At 33.1% G+C, this 14338-nt stretch overlaps 1 protein-coding gene across 1 annotated transcript; it reads left to right on the top strand.

The window, feature by feature from the left end:
* Positions 1-783: 783 nt before the first annotated feature.
* LOC130726524 (auxin-induced protein IAA4-like) lies at positions 784-2653 on the top strand. The gene is made up of 3 exons (XM_057577803.1): positions 784-1021; positions 1518-1559; positions 2315-2653. Exons 1-3 carry the CDS (start codon positions 949-951, stop codon positions 2467-2469), a joined length of 270 nt encoding a protein of 89 aa, XP_057433786.1. The 5' UTR covers positions 784-948; the 3' UTR covers positions 2470-2653.
* The last annotated feature ends 11685 nt before the right edge of the window (positions 2654-14338 follow it).

The following is a 14338-nucleotide window of genomic DNA, read 5'->3' as shown; positions in this document are numbered from 1 at the left end:
TTGTGTAATGTTACAAAAGTATGTATATTTAGTTTAATTAGTACCATTAGCAACCATTATATTGTACATTGAATAGAGAATTATGTAGTTTTTTTTTTTTTGAACGTAGAAAATTATGTAGTTAATAGAAAAGAGTTGTGGCTAGTCACTATAAAAAGTGATAAGTGAGAGAAAATTTTATTAAATTACGGTATATGTGAAAAAAAAAATCAGAAAAAAAAAAGTTCTAGTTTATAAAACAAATGAAATTGATAAAGTATCACATTTTTTTAAGGATTGGAATGAAAGTCTTTTCGCATTGCACTTATTTGTTTAGCATAGGTAAATCTCTCAAAAATATGTTAGAGTATCCTCTATGATAGATCCAACCAACCTGCACATTTGAAAATCAAAAGCATGGATGAGCTAAGTTTGTGTTGGAATATATATCATATAAGGGATTTGGATCCCCTCATGTGTTAATTTCACATGATCATGTCATGTGAAAGATATGGACCTTTAATTACTTTTTTAAATAAAATCTAATGGTTAGTATTATTTCCGCCACAATTTGAATTTTCTCTCTCCACATATTTATTAAGGGTCCAAATTTCATTAAAAATAGAATTAACGACTCATGTGAAGAGAGAAAATAGAATTAATTCTATTTTTAATGAAATCTATGCATATGGTTTCAATCTTATGTCGTTTTCCTTTTTAATTGTGTTTGTAGTGTGGTTTATTGTGGTCATTGCTTCAACTTTGAATTTTAGTTATTTCTTGGTTTAATGAAGTCAAACTTGACCATGAAAATATACTTTCTCTGGTTAGTTTAGGATAAACCAGTGGAACAAAATGTGCTTTGATTCTTGTGTTGTTTCGAATCCGTTTGCGAAATCATCTTGTGACTTTTGATTCAGTGGAACATAATGAGATGTCGCGCACGCCACTAGCGTCTATGAACAAGCAATGCGTCTTCTTGGAGCACGTTGCCAGAGTTGTAGGTTCCTCCAACATTCAAATTGTAAGAGGAAGAGCGGAGGTAAATCACACCAGTTTCATTTCATCCCTAAAGCTTGTAGCAGATCTTCTTGCAAGCTGGTTGTTAAAATATATCATGTTGTTGATTTATTGACACTTAGCTATGCTCAAAAACATCATATTTTGGACATGCTTTTGGTTGTGACAGAATTGGTCATGTAAAAGAGTGCTACTATCAAATTTGTCAGAACGTTATATCATATTGTGGATTAAGGTAGTTCTGTGTAATGATTATATTTTAGTGACTACCTATATGAACTCAAACAAAAACAGTAGCATACTTGATTTGATTTATAAGTAGCTTTTGGTTGCATATCAACATCATTACACTGCCAAGTTGAAGGAAAATGGGGTAGTCTTTTGGGCAATTAATGACCAAGCTCCTTTCAAATTTCGCCTTGGTACACCATTTACTGAAACTTCTGCTACATGGATGACTCTAGTGTAATTTTTTTTGAGAAATACTTTAGTGTTCTTACTTGCATTACCTATTGCAGGTAAAGGAGAAGTTATAAAGGGTTGGGATGCTGACCTCGAAGGTAGTCATTTAGACATTTTGTCCTTGTTCTTTCCCCTTATTCAGTTTGTTTTTATCGAAATATGTTCTTTCTCTGTATACTACTGAGATGCTCATATATTAATGGTCCAAGCATACCAGTTGAAGAGAAGAGAAAACTTGTAATTCCCACATGACTAGTAAAGCCTGGCTATTACCTAAGTCATGGAATACTTCATATGTTTTGCTAGCTCTCTCCTTGACTTTGTTTAAAATTATAGAAGAGAGGCTTTGCAGCATAGGTCTCAAAATTCAAGTTACAGAAGCCAATTTTCATTTCTTAAAAATGGTTCAGCACCAACTGAATTCATCTTGCTTGTATCTATTTTATGTGTTAAGATTTATAAATTATAATACAATACATTGGAATCCAAAAATAGTCCGCCCTATATCCCTACACTTCATCATCAAGTTCTTTATCAAGACGGATAAAGAGGCCTGGATTTCACTTGGAGAGTTGGAGGGGGACTTCTCTGTATCACTAGTCAGTTGTGGACCTACAAGAAGTTATCTCCTAAGTTGATTGCATTGTTCCTTTCTTATATCTAATAAATTTAAGTGAGCATGGACTTGCCAGAAGCTGAAAATTTAAGTTATGTTCTATGCTTGATATTTCTTTTCTTAATCTGAAAACTGAGTGAGTTAATTGGTTCATTCAATATATTGATTGGACAAATCTTGGCCTTTTAACTTCTTTTAAAAAATTGTTATTAAACTTATCTGGGTTTTTCCTTTCAGGTGAGTACTCTGAAAATGAAGGTTTTGAGGAATCTAATTATGCTCCTACATGTGAATACAAGGACGATGACTGGATGTTAATTAGTCAATGTTCCATGAGAGTATGCTCTCTATCTTTTCTCTTTGTTTTTATTTGTCTCTGGTTTGATCTTTAGCTATAAATTGATGGCATATACGTATTCTGTATTGTACCATGTTTGTGACATCATCAAGACAACCATTATTTGTAAACAATTTCTAAGAATTACAAACAGTTCCTACGTCTCAGATGCCATAAACATTAGTGTCTACCAATCCCGGGGACCACTGTTTGGGAAGCTCTTCTTTTCCTTAAGATAAAGGGATCTGATACCATAAATTAAGTGCTGGTTTTACTACAGTTCTTTGATGGACATCTTTAGAAAATGTGGTACATTCTTGATTTTACAGTATGATGCACAAACCAACAAAGTGGCAATGCACAAAGATGAATAAAGAAAGGGTGGAAATTTTCTGTAGTAAAAATGAGTGCATTCTTTTTTGTATATGGCCTCAATGGCATGTTAATTAATTACCATCTATATATATGTTGATTACCATATATATATATATATATATATATATATATATATAGTTTGGCTCTAACTGCCTCAGGATTTAGTCTGTGAAGTGCATCAAAAGTACTGTGTAATCTGCCTCAGAAAATATATATGCCTTTATTGGAATCGTTCTCTTCATGTCAAATTCAAAAGCATACATAAAAATAGTATACGGAAGAAAATACTAATAGTATTAACAAGAAAACTAAAACATTGAAACAATGGGCAATAGAAGCAAGTTCAGCAAGAACTGTGCCTGCTTTATTTTTGTTTAGCTGCTTCAAAGAGTCACAAAGATCAAACTAAGTGGTGAGCATCTCTGGGAAGGATCATGTGACACCTGCAGAGTCTTACCAAAATCCTACCGCCACTTTGGCAGAATCCAACCGCTATTAAGTTGTTCTCTCATACAATGAAAATCCACCACTTCAGAACTTTCAAATGTGTGATAGTTTCTTGTGTCTAATGAATAAAATACAATGTAATCACCATGAAATCTAGGAAAATATATTTTATTTTCCATTCCGGGAATGCTCGCCATAGCAGAAAATGATTGGTTACCAACAAAAAGCATATGATTTTCAAGACTTGTAACTCTCACCCATTTCATTTCAACCTCATTCAACTTGAAAACTCGAACCCAATTTCCAAAATAACCCTCAAATACTGACAAGAGACTACCTTTGCATTCTACTAGAAAGCACTTGTAGTAGTTAGTGCGTGCACACCGTGGAGCATCAGGCTTCTCACATAGTTCCCAAGATATGCCTTCTTCTCCCACTTTAACAATTCCCAACTTTCCTTCCTTGCTAAGATAATAGAATGCCCCATTATAGAAACAAGGGCTGGTGTTGGAGAGATGAAAGTCACCGTTTTCAAAATTGGCTTCTTCCCAATCTTCCTCCCCATTTTCCTCCCTAAGACAAGTGGTGTATACCGTCATGTTGGAAAGGATTTCAACAACTACACATTCCGAAGATGTTGGGGGATGTGAAAAGCCTAAACACACTATATTCCGAAGAGGTCCACATGCAAGTTGTTTCACTTCATTTGTAAAGGGATTGAAGAACATGTCACAAAATCTGTTTACTGCCAGCCAACTATTTTTGGAGTAGCAAATTTCAGAACCTCCTTGCATCTCTTCAGGCAAATTCATGCTATATTTATAATTAATTCCATGCTTTGGGTGCACAAAAGTTAAGAAATTTTCTTGCTCACATAAAACAAATAATGGAGAGCATGAATGATCAAAACTTGACATTGAAAGTGATCTCCGTTGAAATGGTTCTGGTGCTCTTAAACGGAAGAAATTGTTTGTAGCTCGAAAATGCAAAAAATCATGTATATTTTCAAAAGAAAATGCACAAGAGTTAGAAGCTCTACCCCTTGTCTCATTTGAAAGGATTGCAACACTACTTTCCCCTCCTCTACTATGAGTTTTTCCTCTTTCTTCTTGGATTGAATGAGTCATCCTACACAGCAAATATAGAATATAGTTTCACCGTATTAATTTAAATTAAAATTTAAATCTATGAAAATCAATTGTAAAACTTCATACCTTTGATCCGACATAAACCAGAGTGAGCCATAACGCCATTTTTGTAAATTAGAGAAAGTTTGACCAATCACCAGGCTATTGTCTTGAATGTTGTATATGTGGAGAAAGTTGCTGTCATACAAGCTTAAATAGATAAGACCTCCTTCAGTTTCAGGATTGATTGCTTGACAAGTAAAAGGTAAGCCAACGCTTGATAAAAAGAACACTCTGTCCTTAATGCTTTTCACCCTTACCCACACCATTTGAGAAAAATCTAATCTGTGCACAGCAATGGAAATAATCCTATCTTCGTCAAGAGAAATCGAAATATGAAATAGTTCGTTGTTAGATTCTAACAATTTGTATATATATGCGAAGGAAACCGGAAATTCATCGGGCAAGAAAACATGTGTAGAGTTTATTTCCAGTCCATGTGGTTCAAGCTTCTCAATTACCACAAGAAGAGGAGGAAACCGTGACGCTGCATACAAGCGATTATTGCAGTAAACTGGGTTATCAAGATGAATGAAGTTTTCTAGCAATTCATCCTCCTCCAGTTCCACAGCTGAAGGCCGATGAATGTAGTTTTCGAGCAATTCATCACCCTCCAATTCCACTGCTAAAGCCTTCACAAGGTCGTCAGTATAGTCCACTTTAGTCCATTGTTTATCTCCAAGTTGACAATAGAACACTATATTTGAATAGCCAGCAATAGGACCTCCTCTGTATGAGAATAAAACTATGGAGCAAACTTTATTCGTTGAAGTTGGAGAGCACGAAAAAATACAACCATCGAAGTCATCATCATGTTTCAGGAGTGGGAGATTAATCTCCTCGAGATTATATGGATTCCAAAGAACTAGTTCACTGACGTTTTCTATCTTATTTTTTTCCAAAAGGAACCATCCATATTGTACCGTCCATATATTATCCCGCTCCCCTAACTCTGGAATATTTCTTGAGTATGTTTTGGAAGGATCTGATATATTGCAAAAGGTTTGATTCTCGCCATGGAAATAAAGAAGCCAAGGGTAGTAAGGTTGGGTAGGAGGAAGGCGTTGCTTTGTCCTCCTCTCTATTTTCTTTGGTTCCATGCAGGCTTTTGGCTTTTCAGTTCCCTGTATGTGTTACAGAAATTGAAATTCGGTTACAACAATACCGAGATACCAAATAGTACAAATAAGAACATACTCCTAGTTTACCAAAAAAAAAAAAAAACATACTCCTTAGTTTTTTATGAGTGTCTTACATTGATATTATTATGGTGTGTGCCCAACATTTTACATTGAAATATTATGATAATAACACATGAAGTGCCTTGCAATAGTTGGGGGAAAAAAATTAACTGACGGAATAAAAAATAAAAATAGAGTTTAATTTTTGGTGTGGCTGGCGTAAATCAATTAGAGATGTCTGGTAAATAAAGTTTACAATGTATAGAAATTAAACCCTAAATGTAATCTAGGGAAAATTCAAGAGGAGAGGAGAAGAGACCTTTGATTCATAGCATTACGAAAAAATAGAAACAATGTAGAAGCAACAGAAATTTAATAGTTTTAGAAGTAAAGCATGAAACATTACCATGTGAAGAGGAGCAAGCACCTTCTAAGATGAATAGAGAACTGCAGATTAAATCCAAAGTAATTTCAGAATACGCCAAACGATCTTTTCATATATAATTAACAGCTTAGATGGATGATAAGGACTGGGCTTATCACAAGATCATCCATCGTATGATATCATATTTCTAATTAAATAAGATAAAATTTTTTTTTGGTTACAAGAAAATAATTAAGATAAGTTTACAAATTGTTTTTATTAGGATTAAACTTCTAATAAAATTGTAACAATAACAATCCGAATATATAAAATTTACACAAGAACATGAGATCTTTAAATAGATTGTGTTGTTTTAAAAATAAGACGAGATGAGTTCAAAAAAAATAAAAATAAGACGAGATCTTACTGTCAAAAAATAAAGACGAGATCTTTAAAATAAGATATGATAAAAATAACTCATTATCTTTCTTAATATCGATATTAAAAATTAGATTGTGTTATTCTCCTTTTAATATTAGAAATTAAATTGCGTTGTTTAATTTATTCGGTAAAAAATATACATATTTAGTTAACACAATTTACAATATATAAGAACAAGTTATGAGTGCAATATACATATTGATTTTTTTTTTTTATAGCATGGCGGGACTAAAGCCTCAAAGGTGACAAAAGCTCGCTAATCAGCAGGGAGACTAAGGGAGGCGACAGCCGCTATAAAATCTTGATACAAGAGATGACGACACTCCAAAAGCGGGTGGTGCAGCAAGTGCACTCCAAAGTTGAAGACGTGAGCATTCTGAGCCAAGCAATCAGCTACCATATTGATTTTCTAAAATACTAGTATTTGATACTAGGGTTGATAATGGGCCACGTGGGTGCGGGTTTGGCCATTCCCACACCCGAACCCGAACTTAACACCTAAACCCAAACCCAAACTCAAACCCAAACCCAAACTCAAACCTAATATGGGTGCAAAAATTAAACCCAAACCCTTGGATTTCGGGTTACCCAAACCCAAATCCAAAACCCGATGTAAGCACCGAACCCGCAAAAAACTCAAATACCCGATCTGGAAACAACATGAACATAAGCTGATTAAACCTCATCATCTTTCTAATAGAAAGGAAAAATTATAGTTCACGAATATAAGCTGATAAACAACATAATTCATCGATTTATAAGCATCTTAATTCTAAATGTCTAATTAAACTTCATTCTTCAATATTATTCTAATTAAACTTCCCGGTCGAAGTCATCAACAAACAACAACAACCACAAATAGTATAACAAAATAACAAAAACAACCACAAATTCGGGTTTGTGTTTGGGTGCGGGTTTAATCAATCCCACACCCAAACCCAAACAAGTTTTAAAATTTGGGTGAAACCCAAACCCACACCCAAACCCAAAAATATCGGGTTTCGCCCGAAATTTCGGGTTAGGTTCGGGTAGGGCCCCGTGGGTTTGGATTTTCTTGCCATCTCTATTTGATACATCAATTAATCATGGAATTTAATGGATATACACTGTAAATGTAAACTAATTTTACACTGACATTCAATTGAATTCCACCAAATAAGCAAATATGTTTTTATTTTAATTAAAATTAAAAATGAATGTAACTCTCTCTCCTATGTGTCAAACATTAATTGGATGTCAGTGTAAAACTATTTTACACTGACAATGCATATTCATTAAACACTTAATCATGAACGTGATTATGCGAGTTCGTTTTCAGTTATTATTTTTTAAATTCTAAGTTATCTATTTTTTAATCTTTTTTTTAAGTTGTTCTCAATATGTGCTCTCTTCTTTCCCCATTAATTCTCTCATTAATTATCTTTTTTTCTCCCCCAATTTCGTTCTTCTCTCTTTTCAGTTTCCCTATATATTTTTCCTCTTTGCCCATTAATTGTCCTTTTCTCTCTCTCCCCCAATTCACAAATTAGGGAAAATCTTAGATATGCAGTATCTTAGATAATTAGGGAAAATATTTTAAAAATTTAATGGATTATAATCTCAACACTACATATTTTATTTTTATATTATAGATCATGAGAAAGAATAAAAAGAGAAATCAGGGGATTCCGGTAAATATACAGTAAATTAGGTTTGAGACTTTTCCTAATTTAAAGAGATAATGAAAACAGTTTCAAGATTTGTTTTGGAAATAAATTTAGTAAGGAGTAATCTCGGTAAATCTTAGATAATTAGGGAAAATCTTTTAAACTTCAGTTTCAAGATAAAATAATACAACAAAAGAGAAACTATCTAACAAATTGACACGTGGAATTTTTTATCTAACAAATTGACACGTGAAATCAATATATATTAGAAAAGAAGAACTTCCATAGTGGCGTGTCAGCACCAGATTAATTCTTAGTGACGTGTCAGCACCAGATTAATTCTCATAAAAATTATTCCACGTGTCAATTTGTTAGAGGATATAATTTTCAATTGATATATGTTTTAATTTTATATATTCTAACCTAATTAACTGATATTATTTTAGAAGATATAATTTTCAATTGATATATGTTTTAATTTTATATATTCTAAAATAATTGATTGATATTATTTTAAAAGATAAGATTGGGTCTTTTAATTTATTTTAAATTTATTTTTAGAATATATTGATTAATTTTTATTGAATTTCGAATTTTTTATTAATTCGGGATTTTATGAGTTTTTATTGTGATTTGCTAGATTTTGTTAGTTTTTATCTATCTTTATTTAATACCATTTTTAATATTAGATTTGATTGGGATTTAGGTTGTTTATTTCTTAATTTTATTTTAATTTATCTTATTATTTATTTTATTTTAAATCCAGGAAATACTTTATTTTATTTTAGATTTACTACGTAATGTTTTGATTCTGATGTAATGTTTTTTCTATTGTTCTTCTTCCACTTTTGTATTTTTTTAAACCAGATTTTAGTATAGTTTGTAGAAATCCATGCGTGTGCAACCATTCTAAACCAGATTTTGGTATAATTTATAGAAATTTACGAAACTTAGGATAGCCTGAATTTATATTCATTTCTCAAATTTTGCACGTTTTTATTCATCATGTTTGAGCTGTGTGTATAAGCATACTATTTGCACTGTATGTGAATGATGCACAACTTACTATTTTTTTTTTAATGATGCACAGGTCAGTCAAATTGATGAAAGCATATGAAGAGCTCACATTTAATCTTCATGAGTATGTTTAGCCTATTCTTAAGGTTGGTTCATGTTTTCCTCAAACTCATTAGTTTTGCATATACTCATGTTTTAGTATGTCAATTGGGTGACTTATCTTACTTTACTCTATATATTTCCTTAAGTTCAATTTAAATTGATTGTTAGTATAAGTTTATTGGTGAAGTAACCACAATTATTTTGGGTGGAAGAATTATTTTGTTTTTTTCTCACATATATAGATAATTTGTTGGGGTGCGCACATATGGGGCAATACACCATTTTTTGTTTCTCTTGACTGAAATGTGCCTTTGATTTATTGTTTCACAAGGGTTCCACCCCAAGATTCACAAATACACTAGATACAATTCTTTCACCACAGTCCTTTCAAATTGGTGAAGGAGGGTATTTTGTTCTTCAAGACTTCATTTTGGGTTTCTGTTTCAATCTTCTTAATGAATTGATTTTGTTCTTCAACTAATTGTAAGATGTCATATGCTTCAAGGATTCCTACTTTTCTCTTCTTAATCAAAAGCAAAAGGATTGAGGAAAAGAAAATCTTCTAGGGTGAAGAATATTCACTAATTGGAAAAAAAAATAACACGTGTCATTCTCAGATTAATTCTGATAAAAAAATACATTTTAAAATTTTAGATTTGATTAGGATTTATGTTGTTTATTTCTTGATTTTATCTTAATTTATTTTTGATTTATTTTTAGAGTATAAAAATACATTTTTAAATTTTAGATTTTATTAGGATTTATGTGGTTTATTTCTTAATTTTATCTTAATTTATTTATTATTTATTTTTAGAGTATTAATTAATATATCCCAATTTTTTTTAAAAAAAGAGTGAGTTTGAAAGCTATAGCTTAAGTTAATTTGTTAATATATTCCCAAATAATAATAATAATAATAATAATAATAATAATAATAATAATAATGATAACATATGTGCGCAGATATGGGCCGGTTGGGTATTATAGTGCCCATACCCGCACCCATACCCACTATTTTTTGCGGGTAATTATCTATACTCAACCTCATACCCATTTAGCGGTTTTTTACCCTACGCATAGTGGGTATTTTTTACGGGTACCCTATGATTTTGAGACCAATTGTCATCCATAGATTTAGATTTTGGCAAAGATGGATAGCTTCCTGTAATGACATTGAATTGTCTAAAGGTATGGAGACGGGTACATGTAATTTTTAAAAACACGGGTATGGAGATGGTACTATAGTACCTACCCATTGTCATCCCTACTTAGTTGGAATAAACACAATAATGATATACTTTATCATATATCTTACACAATCTTGATTTGTGCTACTATCACATTAATGTTTTTTAAGATTAATATGTTGATAATTCCTTATATCTAAGATTTGTGTTATCGTCTTCATATTTACGAAGGATGTGAAACGAGTTCCTCTTGGTCTCAATCAGGCTTAGAAGAGAAGTCTTTATGTCCACTTTACTCATCAATTCTGACTTTTCTATTTCATTCGTTGTTTAATATATTTTTAATAATCAAAATATTAATTAATGTATCAAATACAATAGACATATTTCCCGTGCAACGCGCGGGTAAAAAACACTAGTTTTTCTTATGAGATTAAACCAGGAGCTACCACCTCACCAAATCAGTCTTATAGAAGTTCTTCTTTTCTAATATATATTGATATTGATGATCAGGTGCCCTGGTTCTGCTAACGGGCTGAATAGAGTAATTAATGAGGATTCTTAGCTACATTGTTAGGGGGATGGGGAATAGAGTCAAGTGGAGAAAAATAAGGGAACTCATCACCAAAGAAAATGTAAATTTGGCTTGCTTTCGGGAAACAAAGTTCGAAAATATTGATGCAAACCTATGTAGATCAATTTGGGGGGACTCGGAGTTCGATTGGGTCTTCGCTTCCGCCGAGAACCGAGGGGGTGGTCTCCTTTGCATTTGGGAGACAAGTACCTTCATTTTGGATGACTGGACTCAAGGAAAGGGCTTTTCGACGTCAATGTCTATGGACCCTGCTCCTCGGATGAGAAGAGGATTCAATGGGAGGAGCTTGTGGCTCTAAAATCAAGAAGCAATGTGCCGCTTTGGTGGGTCCTTGGCGATTTCAGTTCTGTCTGCAACTTAAATGAGAGAATTGGATCCTCATCTTTAGGTGTTGACTTATTTCGTGGAGGAAGAGTGGACCAGATTACAGTTTCAGGGGTGGGGGACCTTCGTTCTGAAAGAAAAACTTCAAGCTCTTGAAGGGCGCTTGAAGATGTGGAATGCAGAAGTGTTTGGTGATCTAGCCCGACAAGGGAAGGAACTTTCATGGAAACTTGATAGTCTGGATAGGAAAGCGAAGGATGTAGGACTAAATGAAGTTGAAGCAAGGGAGAGAGCAGTGGTGCAAGCAGAATTCTGGAAGGTGGCGCGATTCAATGAGTCTCTTCTCTTCAAAAAATCTAGAGCCAGATGGATCAAGGAAGTGGACTCCAATTCTAAATACTTTCATTCGTTGATTAATTGGAGGCGAAGAAAGAATGCCTTAGTGGGACTGAATGTTGAGGGTTTAAATTTGTGGCTCGACGAACCATCAGAGGTGAAACAACATGTGAAATTCTTCTTTGAGAAGAAATTTGAGAGGGATCATGTGGTAGCTCCTAAGCTAGATGGGGTTCCGTTCAATCAACTTTCTCAAGAGAATAATGAGGCCCTTCTAGCTCGATTCGAGATGGAAGAGATAAAGGAAGCATTTTGGGAATGTGATGGAGACAAAAGCTCAGGACCGGATGGTTTCAATTTCAAATTCATTAAAGCTTTTTGGCATCTTATCCAGTCAGACTTCAAGAGGGTAATGGATGATTTCCACTCACATGGGGCATGGCCGAAGGGAAGTAATGCATCATTTATAGTTGTGATTCCAAAAGTGGAAACACTCCTAGGGCTACATGATTTTAGACCTATTTCACTTGTGGGGTGCATCTACAAAGTTGTCTCTAAAGTTCTTTCTCGACGATTGAAGTCGGTGCTTCCGAAGCTGATTGATGCTAACCAATTTGCTTTCTTGGGGAAGAGGAATGTAACATCCAACTTTCGGGTAGTCACAATAGTAACCGATTCTAACTAAGTGCGGAAAATGCAAGTATTTTTTTTTCTTTTTAAAGCAAGACTTGTTCAACAAGGACTTAACTCAAAACTTAAGACATAACCTGATATACCATATATATATATATATATATATATATATATATATATATATATATATATACACTGCTCTAACTATAAGTGCCACCAGTACCTGCAAGTGACAGAAGTGCGCCCGAAGGAAAAATGTACGCATCCAGTGATCAAGTGTAAGAGTTATAGATACAATCCTCCAACGTGTGGGAGAGTCGGCCCAAAACAACCTCCTCAAGATCTCATAACGTCCGACTACTCCTTGTGATTCCCATACAGAAAACCACACATAAAGTAAAATGTCGGGAAGCTACCCTGTCCCAAAATGTACAACTGACGAATAAGATCTACGACTATATTCACCTAACCCAGTTAGTTGCAGGTTGTTTGGAGGGTTTTTAGATGTTAGAAGTAGTTGTGAGAGTCCCTATTTGTATTGTGGAAGTGGGGAGAGGGAGGGGACTTTTGACAGAAAGTTAGGAGAGACAAGGCCTTTAGAAGGGCAATTCTCTAAATGAGATCATCATTCTGTATTCATACATTGGGTCTTGACTCAGGGACGGAGCCACCGGGGTGGCTTACCGGTGCTCCGCACCCCCGGATATTTTAATTTTTCATACCGATACTATGTAATTTTTTTTCTAGCCCCTGTAATAAAGATAATAAAAAGTAAACGTTAACACCAAGCATGAATTCGATAGTGGTGCAGCTGCAAGCAGGCCTCTCATTCTTATATAGGTCCCAAAATGGTGTGAGTAGGAGTTGAACCCTTTCCAAGAAGAAAATTATGGGAAACAATTACCGGTTACCACTATACTAGATGCAACTCTTGAATATTAAATGATAGTTTTACATTATTATATATGTAAGTATTAACATTATTGGTCATTATGATAAATATTTCATACGAATGTTTGTATTATTTTCTATTAATTTTTTAGATAACAAACACATTTTTTAGTTGGTATCTCTTATATTCAAACTATTTAAATATTTATTTTATTTATGAAAACTATCAACTGATTTTCCATATAGAGTCCTTTTGAATCACTATTTAATACTTTTCAAAAAAAAATTCACTATTTAATAAAGTTATGTTTGATATAATGAAATTTAATAAAATGAAGTATAAAAAATTGAATTTGTACGTGGAAATTATACCCAAAAGTTTAAAAACTGAATGTTGTTTGAATAAAATAAAGTAAAACTATTAGATATAAAATTACTAAAAAGTTCATTGCAAAATAAGAGATAAATATGAGATATAAATTTTGGTAGTATCGTAATTCATGTGTTTCAACAAAACAGTGAAATAGAAAAAATATCACATTTTTACATTGTCATTAATTAATTACGTTTTCACACTCATAACATACTTATTACGTTTCCATTATTTTTTCAAACAAGATAAAGAACATAATTGCGCATTTTCTCCCTTCACATACTTAATGAAAATGTGATTGATATACAAACATACTATTGTTCATGACGAAAAGTATTGCGTTTTCTTTTTAATAATAGTGAATGTTTGAATACACAATAAAAATCACGCTAAACCAAAATTATAGTTGGTAAAAGTAACTTCATATTACTTTTGTCCACAATAATTTTTTAAAGTATTATCAAACATACACATATAAATAGTTTGTTTGATCAATAGTCCCTCCGGTGTGAGAATCCTGGCTACGCCTGGTCCTGTGCTGAGTTGAACCATTGTTCTTGAATCAAATTTGCCTCTTTCTTCATTCATTTTCTTACCATAACACAATATGTTCTATATTACATAGTTCAATGCTAAAAAGCCTTCATGGAAAATTGGTTCATCATCTCTTGCATTAAAGAAGGAGGTGAAGAGTTCACCTGAAATGCAAATTGATGTTGATTCGGATCTGGTAGCTGAAGATAGTCTTTTGACCGAAGATCTAAAGAAACTTCAGCTGCCAGCTGGTAAAGAGACTACTTTTGTATTTCTGTCCTCAATCTGTAT

The sequence above is a fragment of the Lotus japonicus genome, chromosome 6 (assembly GCF_012489685.1).
Source record: "Lotus japonicus ecotype B-129 chromosome 6, LjGifu_v1.2".
Lineage (NCBI taxonomy): Eukaryota > Viridiplantae > Streptophyta > Magnoliopsida > Fabales > Fabaceae > Lotus > Lotus japonicus.
Note: the sequence above shows the minus strand (reverse complement) of the source record. Positions and strands in the feature narration are given on the sequence as shown.